At 34.2% G+C, this 21027-nt stretch overlaps 2 protein-coding genes across 5 annotated transcripts in view; one reads left to right on the top strand and one right to left on the bottom strand.

Annotated features, from left to right (window-relative positions):
- The window catches only part of LOC131997377 (GATA zinc finger domain-containing protein 14-like), a 50730-nt gene extending 37206 nt beyond the window's left edge, over positions 1-13524 (top strand). The window contains exon 2 of the mRNA XM_059368338.1: positions 12710-13524. Coding sequence (XP_059224321.1) covers positions 12710-13524 — 815 coding nt within the window. The remainder of the gene's footprint in view (positions 1-12709) is intronic.
- Positions 13525-19119: 5595 nt separating this feature from the next.
- Positions 19120-21027, bottom strand: part of LOC106090941 (proton-coupled amino acid transporter-like protein CG1139) — a 164565-nt gene continuing 162657 nt past the window's right edge. For all 4 annotated transcript variants that reach the window (XM_059360695.1, XM_013257305.2, XM_013257307.2 and 1 more), the window contains one exon: positions 19120-20190. In XM_059360695.1, the coding sequence (XP_059216678.1) occupies positions 19933-20190 (258 nt within the window). In that variant the 3' untranslated portion in view covers positions 19120-19932. The remainder of the gene's footprint in view (positions 20191-21027) is intronic.

Below are 21027 nucleotides of genomic sequence, written 5' to 3'. Positions count from 1 at the left end.
GGAGTAAATTTTTATCAAGAATGTTTTTCGATTTTTTACTCATTTTTCAATGAAAACGATGAAGTTTTCACTTCAGGTAGTATAATTGAGGTATGAACAGCACATGGGAATGCAAATCCGAAACATTTTGGGATGGTCGAAAATCGAAATTTTCAATGGGCTATACCCTTGCCAGAAAAAATTAGAAAAAATCAAAATTTCGATTTCTAAGAAATTGTTGTTGGAAAATGATTCATCGCTGTATTCCAAATCCAGGGCAGCATTCGAATTTTCGAAATTCGAAGATTTGGGGAGTTATAGCATTTTCGGAGTAAATTTTTATCAAGAATGTTTTTTGATTTTTTACTCATTTTTCAATGAAAACGATGAAGTTTTCACTGCAGGTAGTATAATTGAGGTATGAACAGCACATGGGAATGCAAATCCGAAACATTTTGGGATGGTCGAAAATCGAAATTTTCAATGGGCTATACCCTTGCCAGAAAAAATTGGAAAAAATCAAAATTTCGATTTCTAAGAAATTGTTGTTGGAAAATGATTCATCGCTGTATTCCAAATCCAGGGCTGCATTCGAATTTTCGAAATTCGAAGATTTGGGGGAGTTATAGCATTTTCGGAGTAAATTTTTATCAAGAATGTTTTTCGATTTTTTACTCATTTTTCAATGAAAACGATGAAGTTTTCACTTCAGGTAGTATAATTGAGGTATGAACAGCACATGGGAATGCAAATCCGAAACATTTTGGGATGGTCGAAAATCGAAATTTTCAATGGGCTATACCCTTGCCAGAAAAAATTGGAAAAAATCAAAATTTCGATTTCTAAGAAATTGTTGTTGGAAAATGATTCATCGCTGTATTCCAAATCCAGGGCTGCATTCGAATTTTCGAAATTCGAAGATTTGGGGAGTTATAGCATTTTCGGAGTAAATTTTTATCAAGAATGTTTTTCGATTTTTTACTCATTTTTCAATGAAAACGATGAAGTTTTCACTTCAGGTAGTATAATTGAGGTATGAACAGCACATGGGAATGCAAATCCGAAACATTTTGGGATGGTCGAAAATCGAAATTTTCAATGGGCTATACCCTTGCCAGAAAAAATTGGAAAAAATCAAAATTTCGATTTCTAAGAAATTTTTGTTGGAAAATGATTCATCGCTGTATTCCAAATCCAGGGCTGCATTCGAATTTTCGAAATTCGAAGATTTGGGGGAGTTATAGCATTTTCGGAGTAAATTTTTATCAAGAATGTTTTTCGATTTTTTACTCATTTTTCAATGAAAACGATGAAGTTTTCACTTCAGGTAGTATAATTGAGGTATGAACAGCACATGGGAATGCAAATCCGAAACATTTTGGGATGGTCGAAAATCGAAATTTTCAATGGGCAATACCCTTGCCAAAAAAATTGGAAAAAATCAAAATTTCGATTTCTAAGAAATTGTTGTTGGAAAATGATTCCTCGCTGTATTCCAAATCCAGGGCTGCATTCGAATTTTCGAAATTCGAAGATTTGGGGGAGTTATAGCATTTTCGGAGTAAATTTTTATCAAGAACGTTTTTCGATTTTTTACTCATTTTTCAATGAAAACGATGAAGTTTTCACTTCAGGTAGTATAATTGAGGTATGAACAGCACATGGAAATGCAAATCCGAAACATTTCGGGATGGTCGAAAATCGAAATTTTCAATGGGCTATACCCTTGCCAGAAAAAATTGGAAAAAATCAAAATTTCGATTTCTAAGAAATTGTTGTTGGAAAATGATTCCTCGCTGTATTCCAAATCCAGGGCTGCATTCGAATTTTCGAAATTCGAAGATTTGGGGGAGTTATAGCATTTTCGGAGTAAATTTTTATAAAGAATGTTTTTCGATTTTTTACTCATTTTTCAATGAAAACGATGAAGTTTTCACTTCAGGTAGTATAATTCAGGTACGAACAGCGCATGGGAATGCAAATCCGAAACATTTAGGGATGGTCGAAAATCGAAATTTTCAATGGGCTATACCCTTGCCAGAAAAAATTGGAAAAAATCAAAATCAAAAAATCAAAAAGAAATTGTTGTTGGAAAATGATTCCTCGCTGTACTCCAAATCCAGGGCTGCATTCGAATTTTCGAAATTCGAAAATTTGGGGGAGTTATAGCATTTTCGGAGTAAATTTTTATAAAGAATGTTTTTCGATTTTTTACTCATTTTTCAATGAAAACGATGAAGTTTTCACTTCAGGTAGTATAATTGAGGTATGAACAGCACATGGGAATGCAAATCCGAAACATTTTGGGATGGTCGAAAATCGAAATTTTCAATGGCCTATACCCTTGCCAGAAAAAATTGGAAAAATCAAAATTTCGATTTCTAAGAAATTGTTGTTGGAAAATGATTCATCGCTGTATTCCAAATACAGGGCTGCATTCGAATTTTCGAAATTCGAAGATTTGGGGGAGTTATAGCATTTTCGGAGTAAATTTTTATCAAGAATGTTTTTCGATTTTTTACTCATTTTTCAATGAAAACGATGAAGTTTTCACTTCAGGTAGTATAATTGAGGTATGAACAGCACATGGGAATGCAAATCCGAAACATTTTGGGATGGTCGAAAATCGAAATTTTCAATGGGCTATACCCTTGCCAGAAAAAATTGGAAAAAATCAAAATTTCGATTTCTAAGAAATTGTTGTTGGAAAATGATTCCTCGCTGTATTCCAAATCCAGGGCTGCATTCGAATTTTCGAAATTCGAAGATTTGGGGGAGTTATAGAATTTTCGGAGTAAAATTTTACATACAAAATTTTTCGATTTTTTACTCATTTTTCAATGAAAACGATGAAGTTTTCAGTTCAGGTAGTATAATTCAAGTACGAACAGCACATGGGAATGCAAATCCGAAACATTTTGGGATGGTTCAATTTGCCAGAAAAAATTGGAAAAAATCAAAATTTCGATTTCTAAGAAATTGTTGTTGGAAAATGATTCCTCGCTGTATTCCAAATCCAGGGCTGCATTCGAATTTTCGAAATTCGAAGATTTGGGGGAGTTATAGCATTTTCGGAGTAAAATTTTACATACAAAATTTTTCGATTTTTTACTCATTTTTCAGTGAAAACGATGAAGTAGTAGTATAATTGAGGTACGAACAGCACATGGGAATGCAAATCCGAAACATTTTGGGATGGTCGAAAATCGAAATTTTCAATGGGCTATACCCTTGCCAGAAAAAATGGGTGAGTTATAGCATTTTCGGAGTAAATTTTTATCAAGAATGTTTTTCGATTTTTTACTCATTTTTCAATGAAAACGATGAAGTTTTCACTTCAGGTAGTATAATTGAGGTATGAACAGCACATGGGAATGCAAATCCGAAACATTTTGGGATGGTCGAAAATCGAAATTTTCAATGGGCTATACCCTTGCCAGAAAAAATTGGAAAAAATCAAAATTTCGATTTGTAAGAAATTGTTGTTGGAAAATGATTCATCGCTGTATTCCAAATCCAGGGCTGCATTCGAATTTTCGAAATTCGAAAATTTGGGGGAGTTATAGCATTTTCGGAGTAAATTTTTATAAAGAATGTTTTTCGATTTTTTACTCATTTTTCAATGAAAACGATGAAGTTTTCACTTCAGGTAGTATAATTGAGGTATGAACAGCACATGGGAATGCAAATCCGAAACATTTTGGGATGGTCGAAAATTGAAATTTTCAATGGGCTATACCCTTGCCAGAAAAAATGGGGGAGTTATAGCATTTTCGGAGCAAATTTTTATCAAGAATGTTTTTCGATTTTTTACTCATTTTTCAATGAAAACGATGAAGTTTTCACTTCAGGTAGTATAATTGAGGTATGAACAGCACATGGGAATGCAAATCCGAAACATTTTGGGATGGTCGAAAATCGAAATTTTCAACAGGCTATACCCTTGCCAGAAAAAATTGGAAAAAATCAAAATTTCGATTTCTAAGAAATTGTTGTTGGAAAATGATTCCTCGCTGTATTCCAAATCCAGGGGTGTATTCGAATCTTCGAAATTCAAAGAAAGGGAAAAATTCGAAATTTTGATGGAATTTTTAGTAATTTGTGAAAATTTGCTCTATTTTCGACTTTTGACTGGGGAGACCAAATTACTTTGGATTAAGAACGCATAAAGAACGCATAAAAATCCATTTCCGGCTGAAATTCGACTAAAAATTTCGATGTGAAAATTTTGAAATTTGATAAGGGGGTATCCTATGAAAAATGTTGAAATACCATGACAAGAGGCATTTTCCTACACCTGTAAATAAGAAAGGGTTAATACAAAATTTCTACATATTTTTATGGTTTCATTTTATTGTTCATTTATATTTGACCCTGTTTAGATGACAATGACAGTTTAATTAATTAATTAATTAATTTTCAATAATTCTTTAGAATCTTAATATAAAAAATCCAAAACATTTGTGTATAATTTATTACTTTTTTTTGGGTTTAAATTGATCAAACTTAATGGCTTAAATAAATTGTACAACAGATATCATTACTTATTGTTTTTTTTACATTATAACAAATAAGATTATTTTTAAAAGAAATATAATAAAAATAAACTTAGCGTCTTTTATAAGAACAAATTTAGGATTTTTTGGTCATTAAAGCTTTGAGATGATTTCCTTTTGAAGTTAATGATTTTTTTACACAATTTTTCTTTTATTGTTCTTGTTTTAACCCTAACAATTAACACGATGTAATTGTTAAGTATAGTTGTAGGAACAATATATTTTTCTTATATATTTTTAAACTATTTTTAATGTTTACTACAGCTGAATTGGTTGGTATATGAAAATAACAGCCACAAGCCTATATTAGGATATAAACTAGTTGATTATTTAGTTTGTATGATGTGCAGGGATGGCAAGGTATTTGATAAGGTTCAGGAAAATGCTTCAGCTGCCCATGTCCATAATGGTTGATAGCTGTTGGACGGGTTAGGAGATTTATAAGAGTTTGTTTACTTACATTTAAGTCCTGAACGATTAATGTTGCTGTGAGGTTTGTTACTATTGACAATTAAAATATGGGTAATAAAATTTATTTCATTGTGGAAGAGGCAAACAGAGAATAATGGCTAAGAATTGTTATGATATTGGAGCTATATTAAGTTATAGTCCGATTCGGACCATAAATGAATTGAATATTGCAGACCATAGTATAAATCATTGGGTAATATTTCAGACCATTCGGATAAAATATGCGCCTTGTAGAGGCTCAGGAAGGATAATCGGGAGATCGGTTTATATGGGAGCTGTATCAGGCTATAAAACGATTCAAACATTATTACAGGTCATGGAAGAAGCCGTTGTACACAATTTTAGCCAAATCGAATAAGAAATGCGCCCTCTAGTGGCTCATGAAGTCAAGATCCCAGATCGGTATATATGGCAGCTATATCAGATTATATACCGATTTTAACTATACTTAGCACAGTTGTTGCAAGTCATAACAAAACACTTCGTGCTAAATTACAGTCAAATCGGATAAGAATTGCGCCCTCTAGTGGCCCAAGAAGTCAAGATCCTAGATCGGTTTATATGGCAGCTACATCAGGTTATGAACCGATTTGAACCATACTTAGCACAGTTGTTGCAAGTCATAACAAAACACTTTATGCAAAATTTCAGGCAAATTGGATAAGAACCTCTAGTGGCTTAAGAAGTCAACATCCAAGATCGGTTTACATGGCAGCTGTATCAGATTATGGACAAATTTGAGCCATACTTGGCACAGTTGTTGGAAGTTATGATAAAACACTTCATTCAAAATTTCAGCCAAATCGAATAAGAATTGCGCGCTCTAGAGGCCTAAAAAGTCAAGATCCCAGATCGGTTTATATGGCACATGGCTAAATCGAATCAGAAAGTGATTCTGAGTCGATCGATATACTTATCAATGGGTCTAGCTCGTCATCTTCTTAGTGTTTCAAACAAATGCACAAACTTATAATACCCTGTACCACAGTAGAGTATGATAAGTAAAAACTCGCTAAATTCGGCCGGGCCGAATTCTATGTACCCTCCACCATGGATCGCATTTGCCTAAACTAAAGAATTATAATTGTATGTCATAACAAGAAATCCCCATGGGGTTTTTTATATGATAGAATAAGAATCGGGTCCTCTAGAGCCTCAAGAAGTACATTCGGAAGATCGGTTTATACGGAAGTTATATCAGATTAAAGAGCGATTGGAGGCAAACTTTATACATCTGTTGGATGTCATAGAAAAAGTCAATGGGCACAATTTCATCCAAATCGGATAAGAGATAAGAGTTGCCTCTAGCGGCTTAAGAAGTATAACCGGGAGATCGGTTTATGTGGGAGTTATATCAGGTTTTGAACCGATTGAAACCATACTTAATGCATCGGTTGGAAGTCTTACGAAAAGTCATCGAGCAAAATTTCACCCAAATCGGATAACAATTGCGCCCTCTAGCGGCTCAAGAAGTATATTCGAGAGATCGGTTTATATGATTTATATCAGGTTTTGGACAGATTGAAACCAAACTTAACGCAACGGTTAGAGGTCATGGAAAAAGTCAACGTGCAAAATTTCGGCCAAATCGGATAAGAATTGCGCCCTCTAGATGCTCAAAAAGTCAACACCCAAGATCAGGTTATGGACCGATTTAAACCATACTCAACACAGTTGTTGGAAGTCATGACGAAACTCGTCATGAAAAATCGTATAGGAGTTGCGCCCTCTAGAGGCTCCAGAAATCTAATCGGGAGTTCGGTTTATATGGCGGCTATATCAGGTTATGGACTGATTTAGACTATACTTGGCATAGTTGTTGGGAATCATGCCAGAACACTTCATGTGAAATTTCAGCCAAATAGGATAATAATTGCACCCTCTAGAGGCTCAAGACCCAAGATGACAGCAATATCAAAACATGAACCGTGGCAGAGATCCGCACAAAGATCAGAATTGTCATTCGACCTTTAGTTAAGTTATGCATACTCCCCAAAGCCTAATCGTTAGACCACAGTTTCCTTTTGAATCCGTTTACACCTCAGATATATCTTACCATTTTTGTTTAAATTCTAGCGTACCTAAATGCCGCATCTGTGAGGATAGGCACTTTCTAAAGAACTGCCCCACATTTCAACGTATGCCTGTCGCAGAGCAAAGAGAAGTCATTAAAGAAAAGGGTATCTGCTACAACTGCCTCTGTACGGCTCACACTCGCAACTGGAGCCGATTCAGAAATAAATGCATCGTATGTAATGCAAATCATCACACGTTGGTCCATGTCGACGAAAACTCCAATTCTAATACCACGAATAGGAATAAACGCTGTCCTACTCCCGAAGCTCTTCAGGAAGGAGTAGTGGGCCAAAACAGACTTCTCAATTAATTGATTACAAGAAGCCAGTTCATCGACGTACCACTTCCTCAAGAGCTTCCAACTCCGGCAAAAATCGACATCAAACACACTTCAATGAAAGGTTAACCAACCGACCCAGGACTCATGTGTTTCTCCCAACAGTAGTATTGGCTCAAATTGTCACATCTGAAGGCCCGGCTAAGTCCAGATTGCTGCTAAGCGCTGGCTTCACCTTCGTAATACCAAACGAGACGGTAAGGAGTACTGCGCTGTAAACCCAGAGTCGTACCATGACCCTCTAGCCAACGTTCGAATTACAGGATTGGCTACAACTCACTTCAAAAATACCCTTCCAACGACGACTACAGAGCCCAAGCTAAAAACTAACTTTGATCACATAATCGATTGGACTGACCCTTACTTCCATCAACTTGTGAATATGGAAGTTGTTGAAGCAAATGATCAGTTACCCGAAATACTTCGTACCGAGGTAAAAAAAAAACATCATCCAATATGCCAATCACCATCTTTGGTGCTCTAAAGTCGTACCATGACCCTCTAGTCAAGATTTAAATTACTGAGTTGGTAACATCTCACTTCAAAAATACCCATCCAACGACAACAACTGAGCCCAAGTTAAAAACCATATTCGATCATATAACCGATTTGGCTGACTCTAACTTCCATCAACCTGTGAATCAGGAAGCTGTTGTAGCAAATGATCAGTTACCCAAAATACTTCGTGCCGGCCTAATACAAACATCATCCAATATGCCAATCATTCAGAGCACCATCTTCGGTTGGGCGATTTCTGGAGCATGCCATTATTCTGTAAATGCAAATTTGCAAATTTTGCCCCGTGAACATTCCACTAGGAACAGGGGCAAACTTCTCATATATCACTTCTCACATATATATCCTTTTTATAGCCGAGTCCGAACGGCGTTGCGCAGTGCGACACCTCTTTGGAGAGAAGTTTTACATGGCATATTACCTCACACATGTTGCCAGCATTAGGAGGGAAAAGCCACCTCTGAAAATGTTTTTTGATGGTCTCGCCAGGATTCGAACCCAGGCGTGCAGCGTCTGAATTTTAAACTTTATTAAAATGGGCATCAGAGGCGGTAAGCAACGACAGCTCCAACAATAAACTGTTTCACAATACCAAAATTGAACACTGGCCTATTTTCTTCTTCTCTTTCATTGGCACCCCATTACGATTCTAGAAGCTACATTACAGTCCACTTGTCGAAACTCCTACCGGAATTGTACACTGTGATTGTCGAATTCCTGATACAAAATATTGGTCTTTTTGGTAGCTATATCCAAATATATACCGATCTGAACCCTATATGACACGGATGTCGAAAAGCCTAACATAAGTCACTCTGTAAAATTTAGCGAAATCGAGTTATAAATGCGCCATTTAGGAGGCCAAGACTTTAAATCGAGAGATTGGTCTAAATGGCAGCTATATCCTATATCTGAACCGATCTGGACCAAATTAAAGAAGAATGTCGGTGGGCCTAACACAACTCACTGTCCCAAATTTCGGCCAAATCGAATAATTAATGCGCCTTTTATAGGTCCAAAACCTTAAATCGAGAGATCGGTCTATATGGCAGCTATATCCAAATCTGAACCGATCTGGACCAAATTGAATAAGAATGTCCGTGGGCATAACACAATTAACTGTCCCAAATTTCGGCGAAATCGGACAATAAATGCGCCTTTTATAGGCAATAAACCTTAAATCGAGAGATCGGTCTATATGGCAGCTATAGCTAAATCTGAACCGATCTAGGCCAAATTGACGAAGGATGTCGAAGGACCTAACACAACTCACTGTCCCAAATTTCAGCAAAATCTGATAATAAATGTGGCTTTTATGGACCTAAGGCCTTAAATCGGTGGATCGGTCTATATGGGGCCTATATCAAGATATAGTCCGATCTAGCCCATCTTCGAACTTAACCTGCTTATGGACAAAAAAAGGATCTGTGCAAAGTTTCACCCCAATATCTCTATTTTTAAAGACTGTAGCGTGATTTCAACAGACAGATGGTCAGACGGACTGACATGGCTAGACCGTCTTAGGTTTTTACGACGATCAAGAATATATATATATACTGTATAGGGTCGGAAATGGATATTTCGAGATGTTGCAAAAGGAATGATAATACGAATATACCCCCATCCTATGGTGGAGAGTATAAAAGGGGTCTTGGTGTAAATCATTGTTGGGCAAATTTGGTAGTTTGCGTAATATTTCCAAGCCCTTGGGGCTCTGTTCTTTTGCGCGTACCCAAATTTGTGCAATAATGTGTGTGTGTGTGTGTGTATGTCACGAGCGAATTCCCGAAGAGGGATCAGATGTAAATTTAAAAAAATTTTACTACAGACTATGAATAACAATATTATCACACACTCTTAGAGATATCATTCAAAACACTGAGGCGGCAGCCCTTGCCGATGAAGAACTCCATCAGATCAATCCGGTACGTACAACCGGCTACCATGGAATTGGAGGAGGAGGAGCTGTATCATGTTATAGTCTGATTCGGGGCTCAAGAAGCAAAATCAGGAGATCCGTTTATATGGAAGTTGTATAAAGCTATAGATCGATTAAGACCATATTGCACAGGTATGCTGAAGGCCATGGTAGAGGCCGTTGTACAAAATCGGATGAGAATTGCGCTCTCTAGAGGCTCAAGAAGTCAAGACCCAAGATCGGTTTATATGGCAGCTATATCAAAACATGGACCGATATGGCCCATTTACAATACCAACCGACCTACACTAATAAGAAGTAGTTGTGCAAAATTTCAAGCGGCTAGCTTTACGCCTTCAAAAGTTAGCACGCTTTCGACAGACTGGACGGACGGACAGACGGACGGACGGACATTGCTGATTCGACTTAAAATGTAGCAACGAGCAAGAACATATATACTTTATGTGGTCTGAGACGCATATTTCGAGGTGTTACAAACAGAATGATGAAATTAGTATAGCCCCATCCTATGGTGGAGAGTATAAAAGCGGTCTTGGTGTAAATCAGTGTTGGACACATGTGCTAGTTTGCGTAATATTTCCATGCCCTTCGGACTCTGTCTTTTGCACGTGCACAAATTTGTGCAATAGTGTGTGTGTGTGTGTGTATTTGCCCGACACTGATGTAAATCCATCTGATATCTAAATTGTTGTTGTTTTGCAAGATACCTGAAATCCACAGAGTGGCATCTATTTTGTTGGGAGAAAATGAGGTTCAATTCGATGAAAATTCAAAACATCTTTTACGATCAACTCTTTCCCAAATGCACCTGTAAGAGGACAATTGACAATGACAGCGTTTAAACTGCATGTCATGCGCTGCCTTAATACTGCAGTTGTCAGACTTGAAATGTTATATGGTGTTGTAGTTCAGTGGACGTCACTCTAAAACTCCACCTACGTTAACACACACATATACTGCTGAAGAGAATACTGAAGAGAATACCTAGAACAATTCAACCCAGTCTCTGAAAGTAACAGGGAATATTTTGTGCGTGCTCAACGGATGTCGAACATTTCATTACGCTTGGCATTGTAGAGGAAAATTCATTACACCTTCAAAGGGGCTTTCCATTGCGTTATTGTGGAATGCTAAGAAATCCCCCAAGAAGCTAATTAATTGAATCAAAAGTTTTTAAAACATAAGAGAAACCAAATTTTGATATTTAGTGTAGTATATAGCTGGTATTACCTGATGGAGCAGCTTAGCAATCGGGATTTTTTCATATATGATTTTAGGAGACCACCCTGGCGCAGAGGTAAGCACGGTTGCTCATCTCGCTGAACGCCAGGGTTCGAATCCGGGCGAGACCATCAGAACAAAATTTCAGCGGTGGTTTTCCCCTCCTAATGCTGGCAACATTTGTAAGGTACTATGACATGTAAAACTTCTCTTCAAAGAGATGTCGCAACCCTTATCATTGAGCTTAAAAGTTACGATATCACCCCACCGCATACTAATATGAATGGTTACTTTTCTTAGGAATTGGTAACACGCGTTTCCTCTTTGCAACTTTCCAGACAAAATTATTAAGAAACCTAATTTTTATCAACAACCTTTTGTTGTTTTAATAATTCCGCGAATTAAAAGAATGAAACTCCTAATAAGCATTTTTAGCAACATTGTATAAGAAGAATACCAAAACCTAATTTTTGTCAACACCCTTCTGTTGTTGACAAATAATTCCGAGAATTTAAAAGAACGAATAAAAGTTGCAAAGAATCAAAAGTACACAATAAGCATTTTTCACAATTGACTATATACCACTTTTGTTTAAGAAAACATGTCAGTAATAATACTCATCTGAATAAATAAAGTCATACACATAAGTGTAGGAAAAAAAAAAACTTCACATAAGTGAAAAATCTATTTGGCGACGAGGATGGGATATCGCGAAAAGGAATATGATTAAATAATTAATTAATTTCTTTCAAACATTTTAATGTTCTAACGTGATATCTGACTAAAAACGACGTGTACCACCTGAAAAAAAAAAAAAAAAAAAAAAAATTCCAATCTAATAAAAACAAGGAAGCTAAAAGGAAAATTAATTTGCCAAGTGAGACTGGAAATTCAAAAAAAAAAACAAAAACAAAAAATTTCGAAAAAAAAAAAAAAACTTCAATCCAATAGAAAAAAAGCTAAAAGAAAAATTTATAAAAAAAAAGAGACTTGAAATTCTGAAAAAAAAAACCCAATCTAATAAAAACAAAAAGCTAAAAGAAAAATTAATTAGCCAAGTGAGACTGGAAATTCTAAAAACAAAAACAAAAAATTTCGAGAAAAAAAAAAACAACTTCAATCCAATAAAGAAAACAACTAGAAGAAAAATTGACTACCAAAAATTGACTACCAAGAAGGAAGCCCCCTAACCCTAAAAGGAGAAAGGAAGCTACAAAGTATAGTAAGAATAGTTATAAGTCAAAATAAATAAATAAACACAATATCCAATATATAATATAATATTATATAATAGAAACAAAATGGCCCAACCTAACCAAATCCAAATAAACCCCATCAAATACCTAAATTCAATACCTCAGTTCAATGGAAACCGTAACGATTTGATTAATTTTACTAGACTGATTGACAGAATACATCCGATGCTTAGGACGTATGACGAAATATCACAGCTTTTGTTCTCGGACATCATTAAAAGTAGGTTAGTCGGTAAAGCAAAGGAAATCATTGAAATTAATACACAGGCACAGTCTTGGACCACAATTAAGAATATTTTAGAGAACAACTTTGGTGAGAAAAAAAATTGCGAACAATTATTTGACGAATTAAGAGCAGTAACCTTTGAAACCACTACTGTAGATTTTTACAATGAAATAAAACACAGACTCAGACGCCTGAATAGCAAAGCCCTTTTGGTCATTGGCGAAGGTGAAGCAGCTAATCAAGTTTCTCTTAATAATATGAAATCTGCATTGCATATCTTTAAAAACAAGATGCCAGAACCTATGCGGACTGTATTAACTTGCAGAAACCCTGATAGCCTGGAATCTGCCATGGATATTTTATTCGAAAGCGGCTACGCCTACATGGGAAAAGATGGTCGTATAGTAAAAAGGAACGATAAAGGAAAAAGACAAAATAATGAAGGAAAAGACGGGAACCGAGAATCTTCAGGAAGTGTAAGGAGCCATAACAATAGAAATAATTATAATAATAATAGATCAAATGAACATAACAACCATAATTATAATAATAGATCAAATGACTATAACAATCATAATCATAATAATAATAATAATAACAGATCAAATGAATATAACAATCATAATTATCAACACCGGGAAAACCATAATTATCGGCAGGACAACCCGAATTATAACTACAATCGAAATCAACAACGTCACGGACAAAACCATAACCAATCCCAACAACCAGAACCGATGGAAATAAATAATGTGCAACCTACTTCCTCAACAGAGAATCATCAGAACTACAACCAAAATAACCAACTATACAACCAAAGCGAACAATATTGCAAATGTAATAGACAAAACTCCAACCAACCCAGACAACAAGAACAAAACGAAAAAAATGCAAACGATGCACAAAATTTTCAGCCGACAGCCTCAGCGGAAACCTACCATATATAACAATCAAAACCAAATTGGGACGCCTGAAATTTATCATAGACACAGGGGCAACACATTCCATAATTAATCCTGGAATCTGCCATCCTAAATGGAGGGTACCTTGTAATACGATGAATGTTAAGACTCTCAAACATATTGTTACAATTTCAGAAAAAGTAGCCATTCCAATTTTTAAAGAATTCGGTGCAAGTACAGATACGAAAATAGAATTTTTTGTTTGCCAATTTCATAATCAATATAATGGACTAATTGGTAATAACATATTAAGACAAATGAAAGCAATAATTAATATGAAAGATAATATTTTAAAATTAGAGGAAACAGAAATCCCCATTCGATATACGAATGACGGCATTGAATACTATTTCGAAAAGAAAGGACTACATAAAATAATGTTGCCAGTTGAACAAAAAAACGGTTTAATTTATAATCCCCAAATTATATTAAACGATAAGAATATCGAAATAATGGAAGGGGTATATGAAGCGGAAAATTATAATATCAATGCTTTCGTTCAAGTGAATGGAAATTTACCACAACGAGTTATTTTAGAAACTCAAGACACAGATGAAGTAACACCCGAAAATTTTTATACAATTGAACTCAATGAAAAACCTGACAAATCAATAATGGAACAAATTCGTTTAGACCACTTAAATGAAGAGGAAAACCGGAAATTACTACCAATCATTAACAAATACAAAAATATCTTTTACACAGAGGAAAGTGATCTTACATTTACGAATGTTATTAAACATGAAATAAGAACTATCAACAACATACCTGTTGCTGCAAAAACATACCGATATCCATATGTACACAAAACTGAGGTGAAGAAACAAATAGACGAAATGTTAGAGAAAAGAATAATAAGACCCAGTCACTCACCTTATTCGGCACCAGTTTGGATAGTTCCAAAAAAGATGGACGCTAGTGGAAAAACAAAATGGAGACTCGTTGTAGATTACAGGAAGATCAATGAAGTAACCATAGATGATAAATACCCAATCCCGAATATAGATGAAATTTTAGAAAAACTTGGGCGTTGTCAATATTTTACTACACTCGATTTGGCGAAAGGATTCCACCAAATCGAAATCCACGAAAAAGATATTCCAAAGACAGCATTTAATGTGGAAGGCGGCCACTACGAATTTCTTCGTATGCCGTTCGGATTGAAAACAGCCCCAGCCACTTTCCAGCGTCTAATGAATAATGTCTTAGACGAGTTAATTAACAAAATCTGCCTTGTTTATTTGGACGACATAATAATATTTTCAACTTCACTCCAAGAACACGTAGAATCTATAACAAAAGTTTTTCAGAGACTGAAAGAAGTCAATTTAAAAATTCAATTAGACAAAAGTGAGTTTATGAAAAGAGAAACCAAATTTCTAGGACACGTAGTATCTGAAGAAGGTATTAAGCCAAATCCTGAGAAGATTATCTGTGTGCAAAAATTTCCCCTACCAAAGACGCAAAAGGAAATAAAACAATTCCTTGGATTAGCGGGATATTACCGAAAATTCATGCAAGATTACTCTAAGATAGCTAGGCCAATGACGAGATATCTAAAAAAGGACTCCGTTGTTGAACTTGAAAATTTGGAATATATCGACTCATTTGAATCACTTAAAAGATTACTGACAAATTCTCCCGTTTTGGCATATCCAGATTTTAACCAAAAATTCGTTCTCCAAACCGACGCAAGCAAATTTGCTCTTGGAGCTGTCCTATCCCAAAATGGACATCCCATTTGTTATGCAAGTCGAAGTCTAAATGGTGCGGAACAAAATTATAGTACCATAGAAAAAGAACTTCTAGCAATAGTATGGTCTACGAAATATTTTAGACCATACCTCTTTGGAAGAAGATTTTTGATTGAAACCGATCACAGACCACTAGTCTGGTTATTTTCTATCAAGGAACCGAATTCAAAATTAGTCAGATGGAGACTTAGACTACAGGAATACGATTATGATATCAAGTATAAAAAGGGTATTATGAACGGTAATGCAGACGCATTATCTAGAATAGAGATACATTTCAGCGAAGATGGAAACTTATCTAACATTATTTCAGAAACAAATAACCCACTTAATTTTTATCGAAGACAAATTGTAATTCATAAAACGATGTCAGGATCATTAAAAATAAAAAATGAACAAATTTTTAAAAACAATAGGAAAACAATTTATGCGAAAAATTTCGACGAGGAAACACTTATAACTCTATTGAAAAATCAGTTTAACCCTGATAAAACAAATGCAATTTTCATGACTGATGAATCTATTTTTAATGAACTGAAAAATGTTTATGATAAATATTTTGGTGAAAACGAAGATTTCAAAATTGTACGATGTAAATACCTTCTTAAGGATATCACAGATGAAAACGAGTTGACTGAGCTAATTGAAAAGGAACATTTAAAAAACAATCACAGAGGAATTAATGAGAATTTTGCGGAACTAAAACTTGAATATTATCACCCACAACTAAAACTACGCATAACACAATACATTAATAATTGCGATATATGTAATAAAGAAAAGTACGAGAGAAACCCAATAAGACAACAATACAAAATTACCGAAACACCTGATAAACCCGGAGAAGTCATACACGCCGATGTCTTTTACAGTTTAGAAAAAACATTATTTTTAACATTTTTGGACAAATTTTCAAAACATGCTCAAACCATAAAGATAGAAAATAGATCTTGGATCGAGTTTAAGAAAGCTCTCACCCAATACCTTTCAACAGTCGGAAATATAAAAAAGTTAATTATGGACAATGAATTAGGATTTAAAGCTTTACCCCTTCGGGAATTCTTACGAGAACAAGAAATAGAAATACACTATACCTCAAATAATAATCATACCTCAAACGCAGATGTCGAGAGACTGCACAATACAATCAACGAACACGTTCGAATTTTAAAACATGACCCTAACAGAGACACAGAAAGTGTTGAGGAAAAAATGTATAGAATAATAATGTATTACAATAATACAATACATTCAACAACTGGTAAAAAACCAACTGATTTCAAAAATGGATTAATAACTCAAGATGAATACCCTTTGATTAAAGAAAAAATGATAAAGGCAAAAGAAAGAATCATAAATAAGTTAAACGAAACCCGTGAAAACATCGACATCCAAACAGGACCAATTTATTTAAAGGATGAACGAGGTGGAAAAAATCATTCAAAATTTAGAAAAATAACAGTATCTAAATTAGATGACGATCATGTAGTAACAGACCGAAATTTTAAATACTATAAGTCTCATATAAAAAGGAAAAAGAAATTTCAGACCTTCAATGACAACAAAAATTGATTATAAAATCATTCTTTCTAGATGAAACTACAAATATTCGTATTTATGCTCACTTCAATAGTGAACATCATCCAACCCCAACTAATGGAAATACAAGACCTAACGGAGAATGAAGGCTATATCCCAATCAAAGAAAGCGACATAAGAATCGTCGACCACTACCGCAGAATATATCATTTAATTAATCTAACACACTACTATAATACTATCGAAATCATAGACAATAATATCAATTCATTACATGGTTCAGTATCAGATTTAATGCCACTTCTAGACACAACGCTAAATAATTTTAATCTTTTGAAAATTAAACTAGACAACCTTTCACCAAATTTTAGAATACGACGTGGTTTAATAAATGGTCTAGGTAAAGGATTGAAATTTATAACAGGAAATATGGACAGTGATGATGAACAAGAAATCAAATCATTACTTGCAAATCTAACTACAATTACAAATGCTAACTCAATCAGAATAGGAAATACAGCACGCATAAGCGAAGTATTGTCCCAACAAATTCAAAATGTTACAACCCATATTAATAAACAACAATATATAGTAAAAACATATATTCATAAATTTCACAATGAGATCGAAAATAAGATATCAACATTAGAGGACGAAGTAACTTTTCTAAGACACATTTACCAAATCAATAATGACATAAATCTACTCAAAAACCATATTGACGACATTGCAAGTGTCATATTTACTAGTAAATTAGGAATAATACCGACAGACTTACTCGATGAACAAGAAACTGAAATTATAAATGACTTTGAGAAATATACAAGAACAAAAGTTGCTGTTTCCTTTGAAAAAGACCAAATTATTATCATCCTTTCCATTCCCCAATTTTCCAATATACCCTTTAAACAAATAATTTTTGAACCAATACCTGATAAAATGAACAAGTCATTATTTTTAAAAGAAAACAGAGTTTTAATAGATGGAAATCAAAATGCATATTACCCAAATTCATCCACTTTATTTAAGAATCTAAAGCAAATTGATGATCCATGTATATTAAGCATATTTAATAAAAGTAAAACAGCAAGTTGTACACTCAAAGAGTTAAAAAATACAGAAATTAAAGAAATAAAAGAAGGAATTGTTATATTTAAAAATTTCTTTGATAATTTTACGAATAATTGTAATTACGAAGAAAATATTGGCAAAAGCCATAACTTTATAATTAAATTTGAAAATTGTCAAATCAATGTCGGAAATCTAACATTTAAGAATGAGAAACTAATTGTAAAAGAAAAAATTATTCAAACTACTCTTTTAAAAAAGATAAAAGAAAATACGACATTCCCAGAAATAAATTTGGAAAATCTATATATTAAACAAATTAAATACGAAAATGATTTTACTGATTTAAATGAAACCCAAAAAATAAACAGAATTTTCAACATAGCTACAAATAGCACTACGATTTCAATATTGATCATATTATTAATTACCATACCCATATTTTGTAAAAGAAAAGCAACCATTCTTCATATTTCGTCGGAGCCTCAATCTAACGGAGGGGGAGTTACGATATCACCCCACCGCATACTAATATGAATGGTTACTTTTCTTAGGAATTGGTAACACGCGTTTCCTCTTTGCAACTTTCCAGACAAAATTATTAAGAAACCTAATTTTTATCAACAACCTTTTGTTGTTTTAATAATTCCGCGAATTAAAAGAATGAAACTCCTAATAAGCATTTTTAGCAACATTGTATAAGAAGAATACCAAAACCTAATTTTTGTCAACACCCTTCTGTTGTTGACAAATAATTCCGAGAATTTAAAAGAACGAATAAAAGTTGCAAAGAATCAAAAGTACACAATAAGCATTTTTCACAATTGACTATATACCACTTTTGTTTAAGAAAACATGTCAGTAATAATACTCATCTGAATAAATAAAGTCATACACATAAGTGTAGGAAAAAAAAAACTTCACATAAGTGAAAAATCTATTTCTTAAACTTGAATCGGACTGCACTCATTGATATGTGAGAAGTTTGCCCCTGTTCCTTAGTGGAATGTTCATGGGCAAAATTTGCACTGTTGTCGATGCTTCTTGCAGGTCAAAAAGCAACGTTCCACATTTTTGTTGATTGTATACCGTACAAAATAATCTCTATATCACAAGGATCTTTCTTTACTTGCTCCTTCTTCAAAGACATTGCTACTAGCAAAAAAAAAAACTGTTCATATATAATGCATGTTCCTGAACCTTAAAAACAAAAATCAAATTGTTTTTTCAATACTATAGGTTTTAGGTTAATTTAATAAATTATTCATTTCTTTGAGTTTAAATAGTGAGAAAATATGGATTTTGACCTGATGTTGTGTTGATATTGTGACAATGCCTTTCTGTAATTATATGACAATGATTAAGGAGTTAGTATTAAGAAAAAATCGTAATAGGCCAAAATATAATTTAAAATTCTTTTCGGCCCAGCTTTAAACTATGTTCATAAATAATTAGCATTTAGTTATATAGTATTATTAAAATCTTTCTACAGTTTTTTGTTTTTATTGTTAGCAAAAGGTACTACGGATTTTTTTGGGGGGGTTCATTAAACTAAGTTAGCTTATTCTTATTTTTATACATTAACTTTAATACAATAAAATCTTGTTCTGAATTTGAGCCAATTTTTCTAGAAAATTTCCCAAAACAAAAAAGTTGTCTTTTTCTTATCATACGAAATGAAGAGGAAAAAAATCAATACATGATTTTTTCCCCCCTACGATATGTTGTTTTTTTTCTTAAAATAATTCTTTTAATTATGCTTAAATGTTAGGCCATGTTCGTTATAATTTTTGGTTAAAATAAATTCTGAGTTAGTTTTCTTTTTCATTACAATCCCTGTGTTTGTCATATTGCATATATAAATTACTATTGTTATTTTTTGTTATCATATATTTTATTGTTAGTGGTTTTTTTGTTTTAATTTTAGAACATACCTCTACAGCTATATATGTAAAATAGTTTTTTTTTTTTTAATGTAATAGAAAAAAATATCATCTCATATATAAACAAAAAAATACTTAAAATTGATCAATTACTGACTGAATTCGGCATGGAATTCTAATATACTGATATAGGTGCCGGTAACAAAGCCGACAATGCCAAAGCAAATCAAGAAAATGTTCTTCCACAGACGCCAATTGCAACGACCATAGCCAGGATCCTCATGATAAACAGCCAATTCAATAATGGATGGCACAATCATACCCAATGTGCTAAGGCACACAGCACCGATGAGGGAAATAAATGGTCCCAAATTGGGCAGTGCAACGGCAATGGCACCACAAAGTATCTGAAAAAACAAAAAAAGTTGAAGTGTTAAATTGTTTGTGGTGATGAAATTAAAACAAATAAAACTTCGTTAAGCTCGGCCTGGCATACCCTCGTCTATTAAACGAACTAAATTTTCAAGCTTTTTGCCTGTTATTTAAATTTACAATTTTTGTTATACCCTCCACCATAAGATGGGGGGTATACTAATTTCGTCATTCTGTTTGTAACTACTCGAAATATTCGTCTGAGACCCCATAAAGTATATATATTCTTGATCGTCGTGAAATTTTATGTCGATCTAGCCATGTCCGTCCGTCTGTCCGTCCGTCCGTCCGTCCGTCCGTCCGTCTGTCTGTCGAAAGCACGCTAACTTCCGAAGGAGTAAAGCTAGCCGCTTGAAATTTTGCACAAATACTTCTTATTAGTGTAGGTCGGATGGTATTGTAAGTGGGCCATATCGGTCCATGTTTTGATATAGCTGCCATATAAACCGATCTTGGGTCTTGACTTCTTGAACCTCTAGAGTGCGCAATTCTTATCCGATTGGCACGAAATTTTGCACGACGTGTTTTGTTATGACATCCAACAACTGTGCCAAGTATGGTTGAAATCGGTCCATAATCTGATATAGCTGCCATATAAACCGATCTTGGGTCTTGACTTCTTGAGCCTCTAGAGTGCGCAATTCTTATCCGATTTGAATGAATTTTGGCACGACGTGTTTTGTTATGATGTCCAACAACTGTGCCAAGTATGGTTCAAATCGGTTCATAATCTGATATAGCTGCCATATAAACCGATCTTGGGTCTTGACTTCTTGAGCCTCTAGAGTGCCCAATTCTTATCCGATTTGAAT

This window comes from Stomoxys calcitrans, chromosome 1 (genome assembly GCF_963082655.1).
Source record: "Stomoxys calcitrans chromosome 1, idStoCalc2.1, whole genome shotgun sequence".
In the NCBI taxonomy this organism is placed as follows: Eukaryota; Metazoa; Arthropoda; class Insecta; order Diptera; family Muscidae; genus Stomoxys; species Stomoxys calcitrans.
The sequence above is the reverse complement of the archived record's forward strand: the minus strand, read 5'-3'. Positions and strand labels throughout refer to the sequence as shown.